The following is a 26,740-nucleotide window of genomic DNA, read 5'->3' on the forward strand; positions in this document are numbered from 1 at the left end:
TGTTTATAGAGCAAGCGAGTTCTGAAATAAAAAAATAAAAGAAGCCAGAGAGAGTCTCCTTCATTACCAGTAGCCGTATTTTAGTATTAAATAAGAAAGCAATTTCAAAAAATCTAATCAGGAGTGGTACCAGTCTACCGCCTAGATTAGCTATGCCACTGAACAAGTAACAAGTGTTTAAATGACTCAAGCAGATACTGTCAGGTGTGATGAGGTAAAAGATACCTAAAATAAGCTAAAGAAACCAGACCTGGCAGAAATAGCAGAGCAGAGCTTCTGAGGAGACACAGCCCTGCCCAGAAGCTCTGCCAGCAGCTACACAGTTCAATCTGGCAGGCACGGTCACCATAAAAACTAAAGACAGAAGGAGAGGACACAGAGGTCTGTTGCAGGGCAGGGCCAAACGTCAAAAAAAGACAAGGTCTGCGGGGGGAGATATATGCTATGAACCAAGCACATGACAGGTTTCCAGAATTCTCAGTTCTATACTGATCGGTCACACCATTATCCATCTGCTCCCTGACACTGAGTCTCTGTCAGAAACAAAAGTAAGGGGGATACATTTGGTTCCTGCACCAGAACAACATTGAATACCACTCTCCCTCATCAGAATTACAGTTTACAGTGGGAATGCAAAGGTAGACATTTTCTCAAAGCAGTTGTACTCAGCCTCTGCATGATGGTGTTCCCTGCTGAAAATCAAGTAATACAGAAAAATATTTATCTCAAAGGATAGGTTCCTCTTTGACTGGCTTTAGTTATGTAACAGTTTCTTAAATTTCTGGCATTCGTTCCTTCTTGGTTGGGCGCATACAGAAGCAGCTGACAAAATGAACAAATGAAAAGCAACTTTTCCTTGTGTTTAATTTGTTACACTTGATCTTAGCCAAAAGGCCAAGAAGCAATTAACTTGTTAAAAGCTTCCTCTGTTTGCTCACATGGTCTTGTTTGTGGGTAGGTTTGTTTTTGTGCCTGCCTAATACATATCGGCCTCACCCCTACAACCCTCCCTTAGTTTGTCAACATCATTCTTCAGGCGACAATCAATATCTGCCAGCTAAGTATGAAGCAAAATTCTGGAACAAAATTAGTTTCTGAGAAGCTTATAATCTGGATGGGAGAGACAGATCTTGAATTACTGGGAAAATATTTAATTTCTGATTCTTTTAAAAACAAAATAAAAGAGGGGCGCCAGGTTGGTTTAGTTGGTAGACCACGTGACTCCTGATTGTGGGGTAATGAGTCCAAGTCCCTTGCTGGATGTAGAGATTACTTAAACAAATCAATCTTTTAAAAATAAATAAAAGCAAATAAAAGATATACTCATTGGCCAAGATTTTCCCCATTTCTCATGTCACTAACAGGAGGGTTAAATATACAAGCTAATAATGAAAACTGCTATCTTAGGTACAAACATAAATGCCCTCTTCTTTATTAATGGGTGTGAATATGAAACATGATCTCCTGTAAAAATAAATAAATAAAGAGAGCTTTGTTCTTTGACAATTTCAGAATAAGGAACTTTGGTTTTTTATTCCCTTTAAGTCTTTCTGTAGTTGACCGCTTTTTTCTGGTTTTGCCATTCACTTCCGCTTTGTATCACCTCAGATCCTCAGAGAAAACAAGGACAGAGTCCTCATCTAGAAAACATTTCCTAGTTTGACATTTTAAAAGTCAATATTTAAAACGAAAAACCTTCTTAACCCCCCCAGCCCCTCACCCCCTTCTGAATAATCTAGGTTTAATACAAGCCTATAAATAAATTTTTTTCCTCAAAAAAAAAAAAAAACACACACACACACACAAAAAAAAAAACACCTTGAGTAACTTTACAAGAATTACTGTTTAAAAAATTTACCTAGGGAAATTAAAGTTCCAGTCATTTCACCCCTACAACAGACGGTACTCAAGTATCTGAGTCTTGGCAGTGCTTCCTCAGCGCACCGCCCTTTAGTTGTTCTGCCGGCATGCTGGCAAAGTCTTCTTAATCACTCTTCTCTTCTCCTTGATAATGTCTATACTCTGGCTTCAGCTCCCATGTGTTTTTGTGGGTCCCTTTTACATTCTGAACGCCAATTTCTTTCAAGATTTCCTTTAGGTACCCCTAAAAACAAAGACAATCCAAGATGAGACTTTGAAGGTGAAACAAAATTTAAAATAAAACCATACACCAAACCCCACTCACAAGTAATACAAATTATGATCTTGAAAGCTCAACAAGATTTCTCTATAAAGATGTTCAACAAACTGTCTCTTGGTTCTACACATGTAGTACATACTGTGTTAAAGATACATTCACTTGTATTAAAGGGATTGGAAGTGTGGAATGTCAATGACCTGAGAGTTTGAAAAAAAAAAAAAAAAACAAAACAAACCCAAAAACGTTCCGATGAAAATACACTAGAAAGTTACTGGTGCTCACTGTTTACTAAGATGACATAGTATATACCACGTGTAATCTTCCCTTGTGTTCAGTGGCTTCATTCAGTTCACAGTTGGACAGGGTTATTCTTGGAATAGAACCAGTCATTTCAGAAGAAGGAGCACATATACAAAAATAACAAATATTTTGGGGATGATAATATTCTAGAAAGCAAGCACATGACAGGCATTCAGAATTCTCAATTCTTTTTTTTTTTTTTAATATTTTATTCATTTATTTGACAGAGATCACAAGTAGGCAGAGAGGCAGGCAGAGAGAGAGAGGAGGAAGCAGGCTCCCTGCTGAGCAGAGAGCCCGATGTGGGACTCGATCCTAGGACCCTGAGATCATGACCTGAGCCGAAGGCAGCAGCTTAACCCACTGAGCCACCCAGGCGCCCCAGAATTCTCAATTCTAAGGTGAGTTTTCAAATTTGCTATCAGGCCACTTGTTTTTCCTGTGTAATAAAGAAGATTATCCTTCATCTTTAGTATTGCTTTGATCTTAGCCAAGCTTGCCAAGACAGGGTAAGGAATAAGAAGTAATAATAAGCCATGGTAAAAGCCATGGGGCGAGCGGTTCTCTCATGCTTGGCTCCTCCAGAGGAAAGAGGTAAGCTGTGACACAGGATAGAACTCTGTTTTATGTCATTTTAGGTCCTCAAAATCAATACACATTAACCAAATGATTACTATATTCAGGGAAATGATGGCCGTGATAAATATAGTAGCAAACCCTACCTTTACTTGGCAATGTCCAAGGCCAAAAAGCATTCCACTGCAAATTGACCAATTAAATAATAGTAATGCTTTCTTGGCAATAGAGAGAAAAGTTAATTATTTTTAAGTGTTTTTTGGGGCTCCTGGGTGGCTTAGTCAGTTAAGTGTCTGTCTTCAGCTCAGGTCATGATCTTGGGGTCTTGGGATCAAGCCCCACATCCTTGTGGTTGGGCTCCCTGCTCAGTGGGGAGTCCGGTTCTCACTCTACCTTTGCCCCTCCCCTCTGCTTGTGCTTGCATGCATGCATGCACGCTCTCTCTCTGGCACTCTTTTTCAAATGAATAAATAAAATCTTTGAAAAGTGTTTTTTCCCCGGGGGTGCCTGGGTGGCTCAGTGGGTTAAAGCCTCTGCCTTTGGCTCAGGTCATGGTCCCAGGGTCCTGGGATCGAGGCCTGCATTGGGCTCTCTGCTTGGCGGGGAGTCCGCTTCCTTCTCACTCTCTGCCTGCCTCTCTGCCTACTTGCAATCTCTGTCAAACAAATAAATAAAATCTTTAAAAAAAAAAAAGTGTTTTTACCCTATGAAGAACCAGTCCAGTAATGTTTTGTGTATATGCTTCACAGAACCAGTTACAGTACTAGTGACTCACCCTGCTGACAGAGGAGGTAATATTTTTTACTTACTGAAATGAGGTACTGACTAGAAAAATGGCTGAGAAGCTCTTACAGAGATAATGTTTAAGGCAGTGCCCTTCCTGGGGCTGACTACTTGTCCCAGATCCTCATGGGAGACTTGTTAAATAAACGTCTCATCTTCGGCCTAGTGAATCAAAATCTCTGGGGCCAGGCCTGGGAATCTGCATTTTCACAAGCCTTTAGGAGACTCTGATTTAACTACACTAAAGTTCCACGGCATCTGCTTTAATGGCTCACCCAGACCTAATACTCTAGGATCTTGAGTCCTCGAAGTTTAAGTGCTGGGGATTCTGTATTAACAAACCCAATCACATACCACCTTACACTGACTGGCACTGTAATGCTCTACTGTTTGGATCCTTTCATTTAGGGGCCGGATGTCACCTGGAAACAAGAGCTGATTAACATTGGAACCACATGGTCCTGGATGGCTTAGTGGGAATACAGGTGTGGCCTCCCCATTCCAGCAGCCAGGGCCCAGCAGGTGGCAGCAATGAATCAAATGAGGCCTGGGTTTCCCAGAAAGAAGCCTGTTTGTCTCCCACACTTTCTGCAGTTGCCTTCACTAAGGGATCGGTGCCAATGAGTAAGCATAAAGGCTCGAGCCAGCCAGGTGATATGCACAGCTGCTCTCTGCTGCTTCAAATGACATTTTTAAAACGGGACACTGTTCATAAGCTACTTTCTCATTAAGCAGTATTCACAAAGGGAAAATGATGTGCTGGACACAAAGGATTTTCAGTTTAGATGCCAAGAATGACATCTTTGTAAAATTCCAAAGGATGATTTATTGGGAGGCAGGCTACAAACCTGGACACAAACAATCAAACAATTGGCTGCACTGCTCTCGGTCAAAACTGAAAAGAGCAATCGCTGGGAGCACTGTGGCTGGGAGCCAGCAGCTCTCTGGACTGCAAGTGTAGTGTGAACATTCAGAAGCCAGACACAGGCGTGAAAAGCCTTGAAAGGGTTAAACACAAAATAGTAAAGTCTCAAGTGTACAAATACAGTTGCTTTCATGTGTAGTCCACACTCATTTTGTTAAATTAGTATAAAGTTACGGGGTATTTTGTTTTCTTAATGAAAAGTCATGCCCTATTTCCTTTTCAACAGTAAGAACAGAATGAGATAGTCTGTCAGGTAACCGAGTTGGGATTAGGGTCACAGTATCTACCCATGTACAGAATTCTTTTTCTGGTGGAAGGTGGGGGAAGAGGGCATTTCTGGGGTTTTAGAATGTTCCAAACTGCAACCTAAAGTCATTTTACTCTAACCAAATGAATCAATTTGGCACAACCCATTAGTGAAGAAAGTAACAGTAACGATAGGAAAACAGACCACAAAAGTCCCTGAAGGAAAGACACAGGTAGGGAACAGTGAGATCATGTCATTCCACTGTTGAGAGAAATTTTTATAGATTTAATTTATTTATTTGAGAGAGAGAGCGTGCACATGCACAAGTGGCAGTAAGGGCAGAGGGAGAAGGAGAGGGAGAAGGAGACTCCCTGCTGAGCAGGGAGCCTGACAGAGGGTTCGTGGTTCCCAAGACCCTGGGATCGTGACCTGAGCCAAAGGCAGATGCTTAATCTGTTGAAAACTTTTTAATAACTTCCCCTTTGGTCTAGAGGTTAACTTTCATACTCCTTCACAGGCATCCATTCAGGCCTGCTTTTTCCCTTTGGCCTCTGCTAAGAATTCCCTGAAGACATGCTTATCATTTCTGTGTCCACATGCTTCCTCTTTTCTCCATATGCCATTCCCCTTCCCTGTCATGCTTATCCCCTTTCGTCAGATCTGAACTCATCCTTGAAGACTGCATGAATGTCCCTCTCTCAGACCAACTTTCCCTAACAGTCACACATCTTGGATTTACATTTCACACTGGATGTTCTTCAGTGATAGCCCTCATACTACACTGTACCCCTTGACCCACATGCCTCTCTCCCGTCAAGCCATGTGCTCCTACGGCAGTGGATGCCTGCACATCACAGAGTCTCAGTGCATTTACACTGAACAAACAAGGTATGCTTAAGAGCAAACAAGGGAACTAAGAGGATTTAGTGGGGGAGTTGTTTGAGGTAAGATCACTTAGAAGGTCCACAGGACGAAACTATGCTAAATCTAGTTCTGCTCATTTTTAGAACTCAGGCTCTAATTAACTTATAGGGCAATGAGAAATACGAGTTGACTGATTAAATTGTATTACCTGATTCGGAATGACATTTGTGACTAAAAATCTATATTATAGTGGTAAAATATTGCTGGGAACAAAGTCACTTTTAAAGATTCTAACAGGATTGAAGATCAACTGACAATCTAACTTTCCTTTAATAAAAAATTCATACATTTACACAAATATTTATTTTAGAACATACTATGGGCCAGCTGGAGTGGTAACAGAGTCAGTCTTCAACATCAAGAATTTACAGTTTAAAAGTACGGTGCGTGAGTGGGGAGGCAAAGGCACAGAAGGAGGCAGTCACAAACTAAAGTGCAGAAATAAGGACACATACGCAGGATATCCTGGAGCACTGAGATGGGGGGGGGGGCACTTAACCCAGCCGGAGCCATGATCTTTGGTTTTGAGGATGTATATTTGATCCTTTGAATTGAATGGCAATTCCGTGCAGATATCAGGAAATGCTAGCTCTTCTTCTCTCATACTAAACAACGATTTTCCAGTTTCATCTTTTGCCTGACCACCTGCATTTTAAACAAAGAATTCTAGAACTTGGTAGATCACCTTTATGTGACACAGGACCGGAGAGATTTCTCATTACTGCTCTGTGCTGTGCTGCAGAACAATATCAGAAATAATAAACTGGCTCATGTCCAGCAACCCTTTGTCAAAGGTATGTGTGGGAGAGTATTTACAGCAAGTCTGAATTGCAGAGAAAAAAGGGATAGAACATTAAAGCTTCTTTGGAAGGAAAAGACAAAGCAAACACTGGACCAAAGAGGTCAAGTGATCAGGATGTGATTTGCGTACTTGTGGGTCAAGATGACACTGTGGTGGCCCAAAAGCCAGAAACCCACAAATTCCTATTTTTCCCCCCAAATCATGACAATCCTATGCAGGGTCACAAGGGACAGTAGCCTACTATCTGCAGTCTTTCTCATTTCCCTCCCTTCCTCCACCCCCACCATTTCTTGTATCATCTTTTCCTCGACTGCTCTGCCAACCAATCCCCAAACCAGGAATTTCAGTTAAGTGTTACATATATAATAACAAGGTAACTATATCTAAATTCCTAGAAATTGGCCCAAAACATGTATCTTTTTTTTTTTAAATTATTTATTTGTCAGAGAGAGATCACAAGTAGGCAGAGAGGCAGGCAGAGAGAGAGAGGAGGAAGCAGGCTCCCCGCTGAGCAGAGAGCCCCACGCGGGACTCGGTCCCAGAACCCTGAGATCATGACCTGAGCCGAAGGCAGCGGCCCAACCCACCGAGCCACCCAGGCGCCCCAAAACATGTATCTTTAACAAAGAGCTGATCACCAACCATTAATGCTTTAAGTGAATAAATAATATAACCCAGGGCACCTGGGTGGCTCAGTGTGTTAAGCCTCTGCCTTCGGCTCAGGTCATGATCTCGGGGTCCTGGGATCGAGCTCCGCATCGGGCTCTCTGCTCAGTGGGGAGCCTGTTTACCGCCCGCCCCCCACCCTGCCTGCCTCTCTGCCTACTTATGTTCTCCCTCTGTCAAATAAATAAACTCTTTTTAAAAAATAAATAAATAGTATGACCCTATTAGACGTCTAGTCACAAAATTGCATCAGAAAGGCTGGACTGAATAGACAATATGCAATCTATAACAAAGATGGCACTGGTTAATGCCAGTCACTAAAGGGAAGTCATCATATGCTTTTTATAAAATGATCCAACAAGGCAAGAGGGGCATTATCAGTTCTGTGTAAATCCAAAGTACCATTTCAAATGATTTGTGTGATTAAAACAGAATACTTACTGATAAAGATGCTAGTGGCTCCAAGGCACAAGTCTTTCATTAAAAAAAACAAACTACACATTAGGCATAAGGCAACATATGTTTTCACTCCTTTAGGTAGAGTAAACTGCTAACAGGATAGGGAAGTGGACACTGGAGATTCTCTGGGACACGGGCCATGTCAGTATTTTTATCCTCTTTTCCTTCTGGTTTCACCCCCACTTTCCTACTAGACCCCACCCCCTGTCTTCCTCTCAGCTCACACAGGCTGCATTCCTCCTCTGTAAAAAAAGCAGAGATGATGTGCAATGAAGTGGTCAAGCCACAAGCCCTATCTTATGGCTTAATCCAAATTCTGGAAAAGCAATTTATTATTGCATGAATATCTGTGTGCTGGTATATCATCTTATTCTTATTAACACTTCATCTGCCTAGCACTGGCAAATGATTCATATGTTTGCATATATCAAATGAACAAAGTTTACCTCCTATGGGCCAAAACTTATAACTATTTGCTTTCTAAACTGTACTTTTCTAGGGCACCTGGGTGGCTCAGTTGGTTAAGCATCTGCCTTCAGCTCAGATCATGATCCCAGATAGAGTCCTGCATCAGGCACCTGCTGGGCAGAGAGTCTTTTTCTCCCTCTACCCCTCCCACCCCTGCTCAGGATCTCTCTCTCTCATGGTCTCTCAAATAAATACATAAAATCCTTAAAAAAAACCCAAACAAACCTGTATTTGTTTATTTGTATGCTAAACATAACTTAACCTTGGAATACTGCAAGATATTCCAAGGCTGACATATGGCTTTCAACTGGGAGAAGTGTATACATATATAGACCATGTTGAAACTGTTATTAGGAAAATACAATCAGAAATATCCAAAATGTAATGAAGTAGCAAAAATTAAAACTCCTTTTGAAATTTAAATATGTGGAATTTAAGAAATAAAACAGATGAGCACAGGGGAAGGGAAGGGAAAATAAGACAAAAACAGAGAGGGAGGCAAACCATAAGACTTTTTTTTTTTAAAAGATTTTATTTATTTATTTGAGAGAGAGACAGTGAGAGAGAGCATGAGCGAGGAGAAGGTCAGAGGGAGAAGCAGACTCCCCATGCAGCTGGGAGCCCGATGCGGGACTCGATCCCGGGACTCCGGGATCATGACCTGAGCCGAAGGCAGTCGTCCAACCAACTGAGCCACCCAGGCGTCCCAAGACTTTTAATTATAGGGAACAAACAGGGTTGCTGGAGGGCAGGTGGGTGGGGGGATGGGGTAACTGGGTGATGGGCATTACCCAGTCACTGGGTACCCACCACTGAAGTAATGAGCCCCAGTGTTATATGCAACCTATGAATCACTAAACCTCTACCTCTGAGACTAATACTACAGTACATGTTAACTAAACTGCATTTATTTATTTATTAAAAAGATTTTATTTATTTATTTGACAGAGATCACAAGTAGGCAGAGAGAGTGAGAGGGAAGCAGGCTCCCTGTCGAGCAGAGAGCCAATGCGGGACTCGATGCCAGGACCTTGAGATCATGACCTGAGCCAAAGGCAGCGGCTTAAACCACTGAGCCATCCAGGTGCCCCTAAACTGCATTTAACTAAAACATAAAATAGAAAAAGCAAAAATAAAAATTTAAATATGAATTATTGCATTTAGAACCATGGCAACTATCTATTAGTGCATTTGGTGTGAAGTTTAGTTTCAAATGTACAAAAAATAAGAAAATCTCAATTGGCATACTTATTAGTCTATTTGAACACATTGCTAGAAATTAAATGGCAAGCAAAGAGACTATAGGTATATATTTTACCAACAGAGAATTTTCTGTAAATTAGCTAGCACTCCGAATACCGAAGTATTATTCATCCTTAAAATATCTGGACTAGAGAGTAAAGTTTTACCTTATGACAACAGTAGATAAAAGTTTTTGCTAAGGATTAAAAAAGGACTGATGACAATCTGGCACTCAATTCCTCAGGTTAAACAGAGTTATGAAGTGACTCAGCAATTCCACTAGATAGGGAGGAGATCTACCTAGCTCATAACAACAAATTAAGATAACAGCATTTTTAAGTTAATCAGAGAAAGACAATTATCATATGACCTCACTAATACATGGAATTTGAGAAACAAGGCAGAGGATCATAGGGGAAGAAAGGAAAAAATGAAACAAGACAAATTAGAGAGGGAGACCAACCATAAGAGACTCCTAATCTCAAGAAACAAACTGAGGGTTGCTGAAGTAGAAGGAGTGGGGGGAGGGGCGCCTGGGTGGCTCAGTGGGTTAAGCCGCTGCCTTCGGCTCAGGTCATGATCTCAGGGTCCTGGGATCGAGTCCCGCATCGGGCTCTCTGCTCAGCAGGGAGCCTGCTTCCTCCTCTCTCTCTCTCTGCCTGCCTCTCTGCCTACTTGTGATCTCTCTCTGTCAAATAAATAAATAAATAAATCTTTAAAAAAAAAAAAAAAAGGAGTGGGGGGATTGGTTGGCTGGGTGGTGGACACTGGGGAGAGTGATGTGGTCAGTGCTGTGTTGTGTAAGACTGGTGAATCACCTGTACCCCCGAAACAAATAATACATTATATGCTAATAATAAAAAGAAAAGATTTTGGGGGAACTGGAAACTAAATTCCATAATAAAGTCCGTATAGACTACGACATTAAAAAAAAAAAAATCACCATTTTTTATTACCAAATTACGATGCTAACATTTCCAATAAACAGTGGCTAGCTCAAAAAAACCCAACAAAACAAAACAACACAAAAACCACAGTGGCCAGCTCTTTGTATCAGTCCATATGTACTGGAAAATATGATGGAATTAAAATATCTGTCTTGGGACATTCTAGAAGGAATGCCTCTGTAACGCTGCAATACAGAATGGCCACTGTAAGGTTTTCTGTCAACAGGCTTATCCTCTGGTATCAATTCTCCTGTGAGATAGAGAAACTGGGAAGCTGTAAACACTTTAATCCATATAGTCATGCTTTCTCTAGTGCTGAGACCAAAGAAAATTATCTTTTTCCTGAGATAATTTCCATAAGGATGGCAAGCCTAAAAACATGTGCTTCTAAATGGTTCAGGGACTAAAGAAAGAAATCAGAAGGCAGTTAATAAGCTCAAAACTTAACGTTAACCTTTGTTGAAATTAAATGGCGAGGGAAGGATAGGGAAGATTTTATAAGTAATGACATTTTCCAGATTAAATATAAATTTTGTGGCTTACTGCTTAATTAAAAACTTTGGGGCTCCTGGGTGGCTCAGTCCGTTAAGTATCTGATCACAGGGTCCTGGGATTGGCCCACTTAAGGCTCCATGTTCTGCAGGGAGTTTGTTTTTCCCTCTCTCTCTGCCCCTCCCCCTGCTCCTGTTCTCTCTTTTTCAAATAAATAAATAAAATCTTAAAAAGAGATCCTATGTAAACTTTTTGTATATAAATAAATGCCCAATTTTCTTTAATGGGTGCTTATGTTAAATATTCCTTTTATCTACATAATATTTCATGTAAAATCTGGACTCCATTGGTTATATTAGTAAATTCATCTCAAATTTTACCACATTCAGAAATACGGTTAAAAAAAAGGTAAAACATATAAGTTAAAGGAGAAAATGTTACTATCCTATAATAAACTTGGTAGTAAATCTGTAAGTATTAAAATTTCATGCATTTATATTCAATACAATTCAAAGTTAATTTATTTTAGTATGACATTTCATATTCTAAAGCTTAACAATAAATCAGGTTCTACATCACTAATTAGCAAATAATTACTTTTTAAAACAGAAGTCTCACAAAAGGCTGTCAGTAATATGTCCTATTAAGAAATTGGTGGTCTTTTTTTACTAGTATCATTCAAAAATAAAAACTTCCATTATAGGAAAAATGAACTAAAAGGGGTTATGTGAACAGAAAGGAAATTATAAAGATTTCAGGAAAAAAAGAAGTAAGAAAAGGAAAGTGTATGTCAGAATAAAACATTATATTAAAAATACCACTTACTGGGCACCTGGGTGGCTCAATGGGTTAAAGCCTGGGGTCAAGCCCTGTATCAGGCTCCCTGCTCGGTGGGAAGCCTGCTTCCCCCTTTCTATCTGCCTGCCTCTCTGCCTACTTGTGATCTCTGTCTGCCAAATAAATAAATAAAATCTTTGTTTAAAAATAAAACATTTATTTTAAGTAGTAAATTTGGGAATAAGTTTCAAACATTAAAAATACCCATTTTTATTTTGGATTAGGAACTGAATGAGCTAAGATAAAGCTTAGATACCATTCTCTATGTACCTGGCTTATTAGATCAATGATCATGATTCTTTTTTTGGTTTGTTTTTAATTTAAAGATTTTACTTACTTATTTGAGAGAGAGAGTGAGCGAGCAAGTGAGCATGAGCAGGGGGAAGGGCAGGTGGGTAGGGAGAGGGAGAATCTCAAGCAGATTCTGCACTGAGCACGGAGTCCAACTTGGGGCTCAATACCACAATCCTGAGATTGCGACCTGAGCCAAAATCAAGAATCAGATATTTAACTGGCTGAACCACCCAGGCACCCCAGTGATGATTCTTAATGAGAAAGCCTGCTGAGAGAGATATTAGTTTTTTGTTGTTTTATTTTCCCATTAAAAAGGGGTTCCTATTGTTAGAAAAATATTTTCCTTGCTTGTCTACATAGACATGCACATGTCTGAATACAGAAGAGGCAATGTGGTAAGATTATCTCCCTCGACTGAAGTCAGCACAAGTGGGGTCAAGTTACTATGCAACGCCTTCTCTGAGTTTACAAGTGAAAGAGCCTAGATAATCTCTAAGATCACTTTTGCCTTAAGATCCTGAGTCAGATATACTCACGCACACACAGAGATACATGTATATATGTATATAATTTAAATGATATATATATATATATCATAATTTGTAATATATATGTCATGAAGAGGAAACAGGAATACAGTTGTCTGGCTTGATCCATTTGGGGAATGGTAGTGTCACTTACTGAAATGGGGAAGTCGGGCAGAAGTCTTTGGAAGGGAATAGAAACCAGAGTTCTATTTAAATAACAATGGACTAGCTAGCACTGACTACGTGCTAACTCCATACCAGGCAACATGGCACAGAGCGGGGGAAGGTACACTGACAGAGTACCTCTAGCCCCATCCTGTTGGTTCAGGAATGGGCATACCAACCCCTTTCAGGTCAATTAAAATCTTCCCTGGGGCTTTTATTAAAATCATCAGGACAAATATTCTCTTTTTGCTTAGGGGTTGCTAGCTGTAGGATGTTCGAAGAGGTCATTTTGGCTACCAAATGGCAAGATCCCACTAAGAGTAAAGACCACACACAAGAAAGAATAGTGCAGAGAGATGTGGAAAGACAGGAAGGGACAGTTCCAACTAAACAATATTAGTAGCTGCGGCTAGTTATAGCTAAAGCTAGATACATTCCTGAACCCTGAACCTTCTAGCCAATAAATTCTTTTTTTTAAGAGAGAGACAGAGACAGAGGGGGGAGGGAGGAAGGCCTGGGGCCGGGGAGAGTCTCAAGTGGGCTCCATGTCCAGCACAGAGCCTGATGTGGGGTTTAATCTTACAACCCCGAGATCATGACCTGAGCAGAAATCAAGAGTCGGACACTACCCAGGCACCCCACAATAAATTTTAGTTTTGTTTTAACTAGTTTGAGTTGAATTTCCAGTCTCTGCAACTCAAAGAGTCTCAGCCAATTCACAGATCTGTAATAACACATACTTGAGGGTCTGTGTGTTTTAAAAGTAAGCTCTACACCCAAAATAGGGCTTGAATTCATGACTCCAAGATCAAGAGTCACATGCTCCACCAAATGAGCCAGCCATGCGCCCCTATAACAGAATATACTTATAAATAAAATTGTTTCTTGACAAGGAGAAATATTCAGTAGGTCAAACTGTCTAGCTATTTTATCCTTTAAAAAAGCCTATCTTCTTTCATCTTACTGAAGCCAAATTTTGCTTCGATTACTTCTATTCATGCCTTATATTTAAGTCTATCTGGAAACAAATTCTGAGGATGAGGTTAACACTGCCTTATTGCTGCAATGGCTTTGTTTACTTAAAGCCCACTTTGTGCAAATAAATCTGCCTACTGAGCACTATTTAGTGCTGAGGAACTTGAAGTATGTGCACTAATTGCTTCAAAGTCGAAATCACCCAAATCTTTGCCTGGTTTCTCCTGTTGATTTGAACTTACTTTAATAAAAAGCACACAAATTGCTCAATTACATATTTGAATTATGCCATGGTCTGTGGGACCACATGACTGGGGATTGTTGATTTAGAAGGGATCATCAATAATTAAATATACACTTCCCTTGATTGTGCCTGAAAGTTGGGTGGATACAGCACAAGGAAATTAGGGGTTCACTTATAACCAGGGCTAATTTTCAATGATACTTTTAGCAGAAAGATGTGGTTCAAGGAACACTGGAAATGGATGCTATGCTAGAAAACAGGGTGTCAGGGCTCAAAGCAGTCTTGGCAGTTTGGTGTTTCTAAGGGAGCAATTAGATAAAGTTTCAAATGATTTAAATTTTGAAGGAAATGCTGTGTATGCTTCTATTTTGCAGATAAAATATAAAGACTAGACATAACAAATTCAAGGTGAAAGATCAAAGACTGCAGGGAAAAAATAATAGGCTTCTTCTGGTATTTCACATTAAGGAGGGCTTAAAAGCTCAAATTTAAACCATATAAAATACCTCTTTAAATGGTATCATGTTTCTGACTTTATATCAGTTATCAGAGCTGGCCTTTTAAAATCAGCTTATTTACCCTTAATGAGTAACTAACTCCTTGATTGTTTATGAAGGTCAGATACTGACCACTGAGAGAAAAAGTCTGTCCACAAGGGCAGTTTTTCTGATCAGTAATAATTCTGCTTATAGAAATAAAGATTTTTAAGAAGAATATAGAAAAGAAGGAACTGGAAAAACATGAATAATACCTCAGATTCACTCAGGATGTTGTAAAAAATGACATTCTAAAGGTGCTTGGGTGGCTTAGTCAGTTAAGTGTCTGCCTTCGGCTAAGGGTGCAGGGTCCTGGGATAGAGTCCCACATAGGGCTCCTTGCTCAGTGGGGAGTCTGCTTCTCCCTCTGTCCCTTCCCCTGCTCTTGCTCTCACTCTCTGTAATAAATAAAAATCTTTAAAAAAACAAATGACATTCTAAAGGTCAGAAAGCAGATGGTAACTTAAGAATATAGTAGTCATGTCAATGACAAAGAGGGTGTGTTAAAGGGATAGACTTCATGGTTAGAAATCCATTATCAGGGTTGCCTGGGTGGCTCAGTGGGTTAAAGCCTCTGCCTTCGGCTCAGGTCATGATCCCAAGGTCCGGGGATCGAGCCCCGCATCGGGCTCTCTGCTCTGCAGGGAGCCTGCTTCCTCCTCTCTCTCTGCCTGCCTCTCTGCCTACTTGTGATCTCTCTCTGTCAAGTAAATGAATAAAATCTTAAAAACAAAAAAATAAAACAAAAAAAAACCACTTAAAAAAAAAAAGAAATCCATTATCAAAGGAGGCACTGGGGACCAACAGAAAATGAGAGAAAGTCATTAACTGCATATACTAAAGAAGTGTTGAATACAAACAAGATCTCTTTGTTTTCTCTTTTACAAGGGGGCTCAAAAATTTGTTTGTATTGAACATTAAAATGTATTTAAATACCCTGTCCAGGACTACTTGTCTAAATGACAGAGCTGGGACATGAACCAAGATCCCATTACTCCAAACCCACTGCTCTTTCCATCATACCAAGCAGCCCCTTCCCTGGATCTTCATGCTCTCTTCTCCTTCATTCTCCTGCTGTTGCTCAGATTAAAATCAAATTAGGAAGGGTATACCAATGATCACGAATACAGACTTATTTATGTCCTGTGAACATTTTAAAGGGGATAGTTACCTACATGGAGGAGAGCTGGCTTTGGGCCACTTCCTAGGTGAGATTTGCCAATTCAATTCAAAATCAAGAGGGAGGTGGAGAGGAGATGAAATAGGAGAGGGAGAGAATCACACATTTAGGATTGGAAGGGAGCACAATTATTCAGTCCAATTTCCTCAATTTGGGGAATAGAAGGGACTTTCTCAGATCCCAGTGGGGTAGGTAAATGGCAGAACTGAATCCATGCTGACCACTTCCTGGCTGCTCCTCTGGGGAGAGATAACTGTAACCCTGTCACATTCCATACTTCCTTGAGACTGGCTCTCTGTCCCCCCTCTCCTGCCATAAATGACAGGAGGCCCACGGAATTCATCCAAATAAAACATGGTAGTCCTTGGATACTGAGGATGGGGCCACTGCCTTTTTTTCAAATCAATTCCTCTAATATTTTTTTAAGATTTTTTAAAAAAATTTATTTGACAGACAGAGATTACAAGTAGGCAGAGAAGCAGGCAGAGAGAGAAGAAGGGAAGCAGGCCCCCTGCTGAGCAGAGAGCCCGATGTGGGACTCGATCCCAGGACCCTGAGATCATGACCTAAGCCGAAGGCAACGGCTTAACCCACTGAGCCACCCAGGCGCCCAATTCCTCTAATATTTACTGAATTTCTACTATGTTTATATTATAGGGCATATAAAAAGTTTAGGATATGACTAATATACAACTCTTTCTTCAAGAACCTTATGCTTGCTGAGGCACTTCAGTCTTTAAACAATAAGACTATTATAAAATAATTTAGTTTCTAGGTTAGTGGCTCACAAGCCCCTTGAGGTTCCCAGGCCCTCTATGAGAATCTGATATTAACTATGGATCTGCTCCCCAAAAAACCTACATATTTTTGCACCTATTCAGGAAGATTACTGGATCTCGTAAAACCCACCTACTGACCATGAGTTAAGAAGCTCTATTCTGAGAGCCTCACTGTGTACCTCTACACAAAAATTCTCTGAAAAACCAAAGTTGAGAGAAATACTAATTATCCCTTTGCTTTGATGCAAAATGAATAAACTTTAAAAACTACATGCCGCTCCATGTTAAGAAACTGGAAAGTAAAGAAACTGCTTTCTCCAATATCATCTGAATGTCCCTTCTACAAAGACTTGTGTTCTCATATCTAATTTTTGTGTGTACATTATTACATAAGAATATATTATTTGCATTCAGTTTCTGAATATATATATGTATATAAATTCAGTTTCTCACATATCAAGTTTACATTCACAAGGATAAACTTGATTAAAAGCAGAAAAAAACAGGCTTATCTAATGAATTACTCTATTTCAATTTTTTTAATTAATTAATTTTTTTTTACCTAGTTTGAAATGCTGTTTCTAAGGCTTTGATCCTGAAGAGAATAAGTGATTAAGAGGAGCTGATAATACTGCAGCATGAGCACTTGGCTCCTCTCTACTGAAAAAACTATTTAGATCTTTTGGAATTTAATTTCTTAATAAAAAAGTATAATAGTAACAAAATTCCTACAGAAGTGGAAAACTGTACAATCAATACTGAGGTGTCATAAATCATTTCTTAAAGCTTTGAATAAATCAGAATAAACATACAGCAAGCTCTTCAATACACTGTTATTTGTTATGTTATAATGTTTATAAAAACTGGCTCTCTTGTTACATATTCTTAAGGAAATAAATGGACTGACATACTCCTGAGTATACTAGCAAAGTGGACAAAATGATAAAGAAAACTAGGTAAAAGGACAGAAAAGAAAAGAGGTTCCATTTAATTTCTTTTTTAAAGATTTTATTTATTTATTTGACAAAGAGAGATCACAAGTAGGCAGAGAGGCAGGCAGAGAGAGAGAGAGGAGGAAGCAGACTCCCCGCTGAGCAGAGAGCCCGATGCAGGACTGAATCTCAGGACCCTGAGATCATGACCTGCGCCGAAGGCAGCGGCTTAACCCACTGAGCCACCCAGGCGCCCCTCCATTTAATTTTTTTAAAACCTTGTAAATAAATACTGTTATAATTCAATTTGCTGCTTTGCTAATGTTAGGTTAAGAAAGTTACATAGAAGGAAATGTGACTTGGAGATTGGAGAAAAGAGATTTGGATTTCTTATTTGTTACTAGTTTTTTTGTATTTTATTTTTTTTAAAAGATTTTATTTATTTATTTGACAGAGCAAGAGACAGCAAGAGAGGGAATACAAGCAGAGGGAGTCGGAGAGGGAGAAGCAGGCTTCCTGCCGAGCAGGGAACCCCATGTGGGGCCTGATCCCAGGACCCCTGGATCACAACCTGAGCCACCCAGGCACCCCTTGTTACCAGTATTTTAAATAGATTAGAAATAACAAATTGTTAGCAAATAAGCACAAAAGTCTGGAGCAGGAAAAAAATTGATTATTTATAGAACAAACATAAACTCTAAAACATCAGTTTATTCAATTTTTCCTTGAAAATGTAGAATAGGCCAACCCAACCACAACCTCAACAAGTACTGTGGGGCAGTACAGCTCAAGTTTAAAGGGACCTCATGCTAGTGCTAGGTAAATTCTGATTAAAAAGAGAAAAATCCATTAAAGAAGAGCCCATTTCATTACATGACAGGGATAAACACCTTCATCATGACAGATCTGTATGGCTCTTAAAAGAATATGGTTCTTTTAGGGGGCACATTTGCAAACAAATGAAGAAGCTGAGTCTTTTTTTTTTTTTTGGAGAGACCTAGGGGAACAAAAGAAAGACGAGATAGGATATATAACAAAGACTTCAGGTTCAACGCCAATGAGGAGTATTAAGACATCTTTTCTGAGTGTTGAAAATAAACCCTGACGTTAGCAAAGGTACATGTGAGCTGCATCATATATGATACCCTTCTCTTCAATAACATCATCTAAATAAAGCAAGACATACTGAAGGGATCAGCGTGAGCAAACACATACCACAGGCTGTTTTGTGATGTCCACCAAGTCCTTAAGATTATAATACTGATGTTTCTCAAATGCCGAAAATAGCATGTCCAAAACGTGTTGTTTATCAGCTCGAGCCCGTTTTCCATCTTCTTTCTTTTTCCTTTCATATTCAATCTAGGTGCAAACAGAAAAATAAAGGCATCAATCCAACATGCTCACTCTGAAATAAATACCCTGCTGAGCAGGGAGCACGATGTGGGACTCCATCTGGAGACTCCGGGATCATGACCTGAGGCAAAGGTAGTTGCTTAACCAACTGAGCCACCCAGGGACCCCCCTTCATTCTTTTCTAAGGCTTTATTAATGTCTTCATTTGCTTCCAAATAGCCTTTGTTTGCCAAATTAGAACAATTCAGTGTGGCTACTGAGTCAGAAAGTCCAACTTGCAGTTTCTTTTGTTTTTGATTATCTCAAATACAGTAAAATAGCTTCTCTGACAGATGCAGTTTGGTAGGTGACATCTTTCAAAATTGAAGTTTTTCAGGACAGACAGGGAATTAAAAGGCAGACTGGTTACAGAAGAGGTTCTCTAGGAAGTGCAAAGTTTGAGAAGCACTGGTAAAAGGAAAAGAACGTGGACAGTGAGGCCTTTTCTCTTCCCAGCTCTGTGTGACCTTGAGCTTGTTTCTTCTCCTATAACATGAAGTAAACTTACCAACAGGAAAGGGTGAATTTATACTCAGTACTCAGGCACAAGCAAACTGTTTTTCCAAAAATCTCCATTTTACCTTAAAAATTCATGTGAACTCTAAATTCACCTACATAATATACCTTTATTTGTAATACAAAAATAAAACCTCTCATTCAAATACAAATGACACTCTAGGAGCAAGTGGTATGTTTGCCCTGTAGTTTTGTGTACCTCTATGTACCCCAGTTTGAAAGCAATGGCACTAAAAGAAAGTATAAATTCTCTCCTACAGAGAGTTCTGATCCAGGGATTTGATCACTTGAAAAAAATATTACATTTTATTAGTTGGCCTACTGAATGGGAGAAGATATTTGCAAATTATATATTCAATAAGGAGTTAATACCCAAAACCTATATAGAACGTTTACAACTTAACACCAAAACTCTCCACCCAAATCTGATTAAAAAATGGGAAGGGGACCTGAGTAGACATTATTCTAAGAACAAACACAAGGCCAACAAACACAAGAAAAGATGCTCAACATCACTGGTCATCAGAGAAATACAAACAAAAACCACAATGAGGTATCACCTTATACCTGTCAGAATGGTTAAAATCAAAGACGCAAGAAATAACAAGTGTTGGCAGGGATGCAGAGAAAAGGGAACTCTCAGGCATTGGTGGTGGGAATGTCAATTACTGTGTCAATTACTACAAATAATGTGAAAAAAAGGCATGGAGGTTCCTCAAAAATTAAAAAATAGAAATACCATATGATCCAGTAATTCCACTACTGGTTATTTACCCAAAGAAACTGAAAACACTAAATTAAAAAAATGCATCTCTATGTTTATTGCAGAATTATTTATAATAGCCAAGATATGGAAGCAACTTAAGAGACCATCAGTAGACAAATGGTTAAGAAAATGTGGTGTGCATGCACAAGCACAAATGGAATATTATGCAGCCATTAAAAGGATGAGATTGTGCCATTTGCAACAACACAGATGGACCTTGAAGGCATTACGCTGAGTGAAAAAAATCCGACTAAGAAAGATAAATACCATATGATTCCACTCATGTGGAATTTAAAAAACAAATGAGTAAACAAAAAGAATCAGACCTATAAATACAGGAGAGCAAAATGATGACTGCCAGAGGGAAGAGGGGTGAGAAGAGGGGCAAGATGGGCCAAGGGATGGTGGAAGGCTTTCAGTTATGGAATAAGTCATGGGAATAAAAGGTATAGCACAGGGACCACAGGCAATGATACTGCAGTAGCACTGTATGATGACAGAGGGTAGCTGCCTTTGTGGTGAGCTGAGCACAGCATAATGTACAGAGAAGGTGAATCGCTAGGCTGTGCACCCAAAACTGATGTAACATTGTGTGTCAACGGTATTTAAATAGAACACTTTTTTAAAAAACTTACTCTTCACTGCACACATGCAACTTATATTCACTCCCTTCAGTTGGTTTAGTTTTTAACTTTTAAAGAAACACTTCATTTTGATAAAGCACATTAGAGGAAATACATATCAACGGCAGCAGCCCACTTAGTACATAAGGCATCCGAAGGCTGGATGAAAGCTGCCGGAGAACAATCTCCTGTGCATCAGAGGGAATTAACTATAAGAAAGAAAGAAAGAAATGGATGGAGGGAGGGAGAGACAGAGGAAGGAAGGGAGAGAGGGAAAGTAAAGGACAGAAGCAAGAGAATAGCTACATCAGGAAGGGAGAAAGTAAGCATGACAGGCCAGGACAAAACCCACAAATCCAAGCAGGAGGGTCTTTGGATTAGATACAGAAATATCATGGAATGCCTTAAGGCATTAATATTTTAAGTCCTGCTTTGCTGACCAATCTCTAAAATATATAGTTTTACTGTTTACAATTATACTTAGTTTGCATCCTGAAGCTTCCTTCCACTGTTGCACCTCATTTGAAGAGTTTTCGGTTTTGCATTAAGATGAACAATCCAGAAAAGGTGACTGCTAAAAAACAGAGAAATAGAAAAGTTTGGACTATGAGATGAAGTTGATATAATCTTTTCCTCTAGTCAGGTGTGTGGTAAGAAAAATAAAGGGAGACAGAATCAGATTAAGGAAGGGTGAAGAAAGCCTATAGTAGTCCCAGAGGCTTAAGTGAGATATGGGACAGAGGCCACCAGTCCTTGAGAAAAATAATACAAAGGAAGTGAGGACCTCGCAGAGGTCCAAGGTTAGGCTTTTGTAGTCAGCATGAGGCCACAGTTGTACGATATTGTGTGTCCTCCCATCCCAGTTTTAATTTATACTGAGAGAAGGAGGAAGAGTTAAATTCAGGAACCTAGAGAGAAGCGCTGGTATACTCAGCTTCCACCCTTGGTAGACTCTTCCTTGTGCGAAATGCCTGGAGAAGCTAAGAAGATTAATAGGAAAAATGTTTTCAAATACAGACCACCTCCAACTTCCAATGGTTCGATTTCGAATTTTTCAGCTTTATGATGGTGCGAAAGCAACATGCATGCAGTAGAAACCGTAATTTGGTTTTTGAATCTGGATCCCTTCCCGGGCTAGCAATCTGCTGTACAACCCTCTCCCACGGGGCTGCGCAGTGGCCGCCAACTGTAGCCTCCCGGTCAGCCGTGCTATCACCCAGCAACAACCCAGACACGGAAACCCATTCTGCTTTACTTTCACAACAGTACTCAATAAATTACAGGACACTGCATTACGGAATGGGGCTTGGTGTCAGACGATATGGCCCAAATGCAGGCTAATGTAAATGCTCTTAACCACATTTCAGATAGGCTGGTTTAAGCTATGGTGTTTTGGTAGGTTAGGTGTATTAAACGCATTTTTGACCTATGATATTTTCAATTTTGACTGAAACCCCACCAAAAACAGGCAGATCTATAAAGAAATCTGTTAATGAAGCCAGATGGCCCACTTCAGAGGGGGCATACCCTCTAACTAGGCAGGGGAAAGAAAAGCCTTCTAAGTGTTTGTTACCAAGTTGTCCCAACCCCAGAACCACATGCCAGATCTGAGAGGGCCTGAATCAGAGGTAAGAATTTAGAATAAGCTGGAAAGGAACTTTGCTTCAATCTCAAAATTACTGTATTCAACATTGGTGCTTCCTTACTTTTGGGGGGAAAGCTGACTAGAAATGTTCTGTGTTAACTGTGTCTGTTGATGGCTCAATTCCTGGGGGGCAGTGCAACCTAACTTTACTTTTGATTAGTGGAATAAAAACACTTAAAAAGTATAATCTGAAAACCCAGGCATATAAAACAATAACAGCAATAATAAATTGGCAATATTATTCCTTATAAGAGAAACTAAATTACTAGAAATTAAATCCTATATTTACGTAAAAACAAAAGGCAAATGGCAAAATTAAATGTCCTCAGGGCCCATACTACAGGGATAAACTATAGAAAAGACTTTTTTAAAAAAATTAATTAATTAATTAAACATATAATGTATTATTTGCTTCTGGGGTACAGGTCTTTGAATCATCAGTCAAAAGATTGTTCTAAAACAAAATTTTTTATAGTACAGCATTAGTTAAATCTTTTTTGATAATGTCCAGGGCAGACTCATAATCTAAATTCTGCTCTGTAGTAGCAAGTAGTTCCAGTGGATATATGTATAATTAAAATTATATACACACCCATATATATGAATATATGCATAACCATTTAAAAATGGTAATTAAATTATTAATGACTAACTCTATACTCAGGACAAAACTAAGGTCCCAAGGTAGCTTTTCTTTTTAAAACTAAACAGTACAGAAATGGTCATCTTAATACTGTACTTAAAATTTGTACTGCTGATAAAATACATTCTATAAATAAAGTACAAATGATGAACTAGTTCATGAAGGAGAAGACTACAGTGTTATGATAATGTTAATGCTTCTCTTTTTAGCTCTTTTCCCCTTGGCATTTTGTTTTGTACTGCTGTACCAGCATGGTAGGGAAATGATGCTACTCAAAACAGTCACACATCTAACTTGTTAGCAGCCACCACAAAATATTAGTAGGATCGTCACTGGACTAGAAATAGCTATTACGTGAATTTTAATTACCGCTATTATATCTGCCCTAGTGATCATAGATCAACTGCATAATGAGCTGCGCAGAAATAATTGTCAATTCAGAAAGGACTTTAAATTTGGTCTCCAATTAAAAATTTTACAACCCAAGAAAAAAAAAAATCTATCACGCACAATAATTTTTCTTTCACAACAGAAAACAAATTATTCAAGACTAAAATGCAACTAAATGCTGAAATCCATTGCGGCATGGTATAGAGAGAGTCAACCATCATTACGGAAACCTTAATCACTGACTAAAATTATAAAAGCCGCCCACCGCCAATTAAAATATTGTAATACAGATGTCTGTAAATTTCTAGATTGTTGTTTGCAGAAATACTTTGCGTTGTCAAGGCAGTTCTTGCGGAAGCTTTTAACTTTTGAAGGGAGCATGACAGCCTTGAATATCATGGTTTGCATTTAAATTCTTACAAAAGATCCTCCTCACCCTTAATGCTCTATGACTGTCTAGTGTGTTGCCATCTTTGGGGAGGAAATTAATTCTTAATGAGTCTCTGAGTTCATGGTGTGCAAATTCAAATGGACAAAGCACCTAGCATACTCCTACTAATACTAGGCAAATACTACTGAAAAGCCTTTATGATACAGTCCTGTAGGCATCTATGATAACCTTGAGTCAAATTCCAAATCTATACCTAACTAAAAAACAAAACCAAAAACCACACCACTACAAAAACAAACCCAATAACCTTCGTTCTGAAGACCAACCAAGTTGGCTGCCGCACTAGAGAAAAGAGAGTGTGGATAAAAAAAATTTTCTCTCTAGTTCCTGGAGATTTACCTCAAGATTTTATGTTATCATTCAACTCCCTCCAACAATAATTTTCTAGTTAAACTCTTCTAATTCCCTATCACGTTCTGACCAAGAGTTCTTGCCAGGAAAAAGAAGGGAAAGAGAAATTTTTTTTAAAGCTAGGTAACAGAGAGGATGATAAAGATAAGAAAATATTAATTCTTTTTAAAAACCTTACGTTTGGTGGAAAGAGACTTTCTGGTCTCCTCTCAGGTATCATTTTTGCCACTACCCAATAAGATGGCAAACAGACCTAGGACATTTCCATCTCTGAGTCAGTGGCTGCGTGCTACAATTACCCAGGGAACTTGAAAAATTTTTAAAATACTTGGCCTTCACAGTAGATCAATTAAAATCAAACTCTCGAGGTTATTATTTTTTTTAAAAAAAACTTCTCAGAGAATATATTCATAAATGACACTACAAAGGGCTGATATCCAAGATCTATAAAGAACTCCTCAAATTCAACACACACAAAACAGATCATCACATCAAAATATGGGCAGAAGACGTGAAGAGACCCTTCTCCAAAGAAGATATGCAAATGGCCAACAGACACATGAAAAAATGTTCATTATCATTAGCCATCAGGGAGGTTCAAATTGAAACCGCATTGAGATACCACCTTACACCAGTTAGAATGGCCACAATTAAGACAGTAAACAACGTGTGTTGGAGAGGATGTGGAGAAAGGAGAACCCTCTTACACTGTTGGTGGGAATGCAAGTTGGTGCAGCCACTTTGGAAAACAGTGTGGAGATTCCTCAAGAAATTAAAGATAGAGCTTCCCTATGACCTAAAATTGCACTCCTGGGTATTTACCCCAAAGATACAGATGTAGTGAAAAGAAGGGCCATCTGTACCCCAAGGTTCATAGCAGCAATGGCCACACTCGCCAAACTGTGGAAAGAGCCAAGATGCCCTTCAACAGATGAATGGATAAAGAAGATATGGTCCATATATACAACGGAGTATTATGCCTCCATTGGAAAGGATGAATACCCAACTTTTGTATCAACATGACTAGAGGAGATTATGTTGAGTGAAATAAGTCAAGCAGAGAGTTTCAATTAACATATGATTTCACTTACTTGTGGAGCATAAGGAATAACATGGAGGACATGGGGAGATGGAAAGAAGTGAGTTGGGGGAAATCGGAAGGGGAGATGAACCATGAGAGACTGCAGACTCTGGGAAACAAACTGGGGGTTTTGGAGGGGAGTGGGGTGGGGGGTTGGGTGAGCCTGGTGGTGGGTATTAAGGAGGCATGTATTGCTTGGAGCACTGGGTGTGGTGCATAAACAATGAATCTTGGAACACTGAAAGAAAAGAATAAAATAAAATTACCCAAAAGAAAAAAAAAAGTTTCCAGGATATTTGATATTCAGATTTATTATGCTCCAAGTTAAATCTTTCTGATTAGAAGGCTTATTCTTATTAAAGACAAGCGTAGGATAAGGATATACAGCTTGAATGATTTTTTGCAACTTCAACCAGAATTTTTAAATATTTTAAACCAGGATTTTTATTTGTGTTATATGATTAATAATTAAAAGTAATATGGGGGGGGGGGGAAGCAAGGGATTCTAGTGTATAGCTAGCAATGGCAAACACATCTAGGTAACAGAAGACAGAATTCCTGATGAGTAAAGTCCTAAGAGCATAAACTATTACATAAGAGAATGCTGTGAAATTTACATATGCTGGATGATGTCCACAAAGCCAACAAAACCACAGAGAGAAGCAAGCACCTTACTTGCAATCAGAGTTGGAAGGAGCTGCAAGGAATCTTACACATCTGCTAACTCTATGTATATCAATTTGTAAACTGTAAAAAGGTACTTCTATATTAACATGCACTGGTATTTTAAAGCACACACAAACAAAAATTTAAAGAGATGGAATAAAAAATAAAAACTATTTTAAGATTAAGTTTTAATTTGTCCAATTACAAAATACATTTTGGTTTTGTTGTCAAAATACAGCAATTTGCTTTACATTCTGGATGCTTGGTTTTTGTTTTTGCTTTTTTTCTAAAGATTTTATTTGTTTGACAGACAGAGATCACAAGTAGGCAGAGAGGCAGGCAGAGAGAGAAAGAGAGAGAGAGAGAGAGAGAGGAGGAAGCAGGCTCCCCGCTGAGCAGAGAGCCCGATGTGGGGTTCCATCCAGGACCCTCGGATCATAACCTGAGCTGAAGAAAGAGTCTTTAACCCACTGAACCACCCAGGCGCCCCTGGATGCTTTATTTTTAAGTGGATTGCCAACTGGAGTAGCTTTGTACCAGCAACAGCTAATGCGACCTAAAGTCCAACACAGAAAAAGGTTAAGGGTCACTACATCAGTTATCTTCAGTAAGCCTTTAGCTCCAGGCCCTGGTGGTGATGGCAACAGGGGACCTAAAGGCTACATTTCCAGAAGTCCCTTCCTAGCAGGTTTCCAGCTGGAGTTCTGGCAAAGGGAGAATGAAAGGAGGAGGAAGGGAAATTTTTTCTTTTTGTGTGCATTCTGTATACCTCCTGC

The 26,740-nt window shown here is 39.3% G+C and overlaps 1 protein-coding gene across 1 annotated transcript in view; it reads right to left on the reverse strand.

Moving 5' to 3' along the window:
• Positions 1 to 839: 839 nt before the first annotated feature.
• Positions 840 to 26,740, reverse strand: part of GTF2F2 (general transcription factor IIF subunit 2) — a 154,692-nt gene continuing 128,791 nt past the window's right edge. Inside the window, exons 7-8 of the mRNA XM_082700653.1 lie at positions 18,656 to 18,799; positions 840 to 2,104 (exon numbers count right to left, since the gene is read on the reverse strand). Of these exons, the coding sequence (XP_082556779.1) occupies positions 1,985 to 2,104; positions 18,656 to 18,799 (264 nt within the window). The 3' untranslated portion in view covers positions 840 to 1,984. The remainder of the gene's footprint in view (positions 2,105 to 18,655; positions 18,800 to 26,740) is intronic.

The sequence above is a fragment of the Mustela nivalis genome, assembly GCF_964662115.1.
Source record: "Mustela nivalis genome assembly, chromosome: 15".
Taxonomy (NCBI): domain Eukaryota; kingdom Metazoa; phylum Chordata; class Mammalia; order Carnivora; family Mustelidae; genus Mustela; species Mustela nivalis.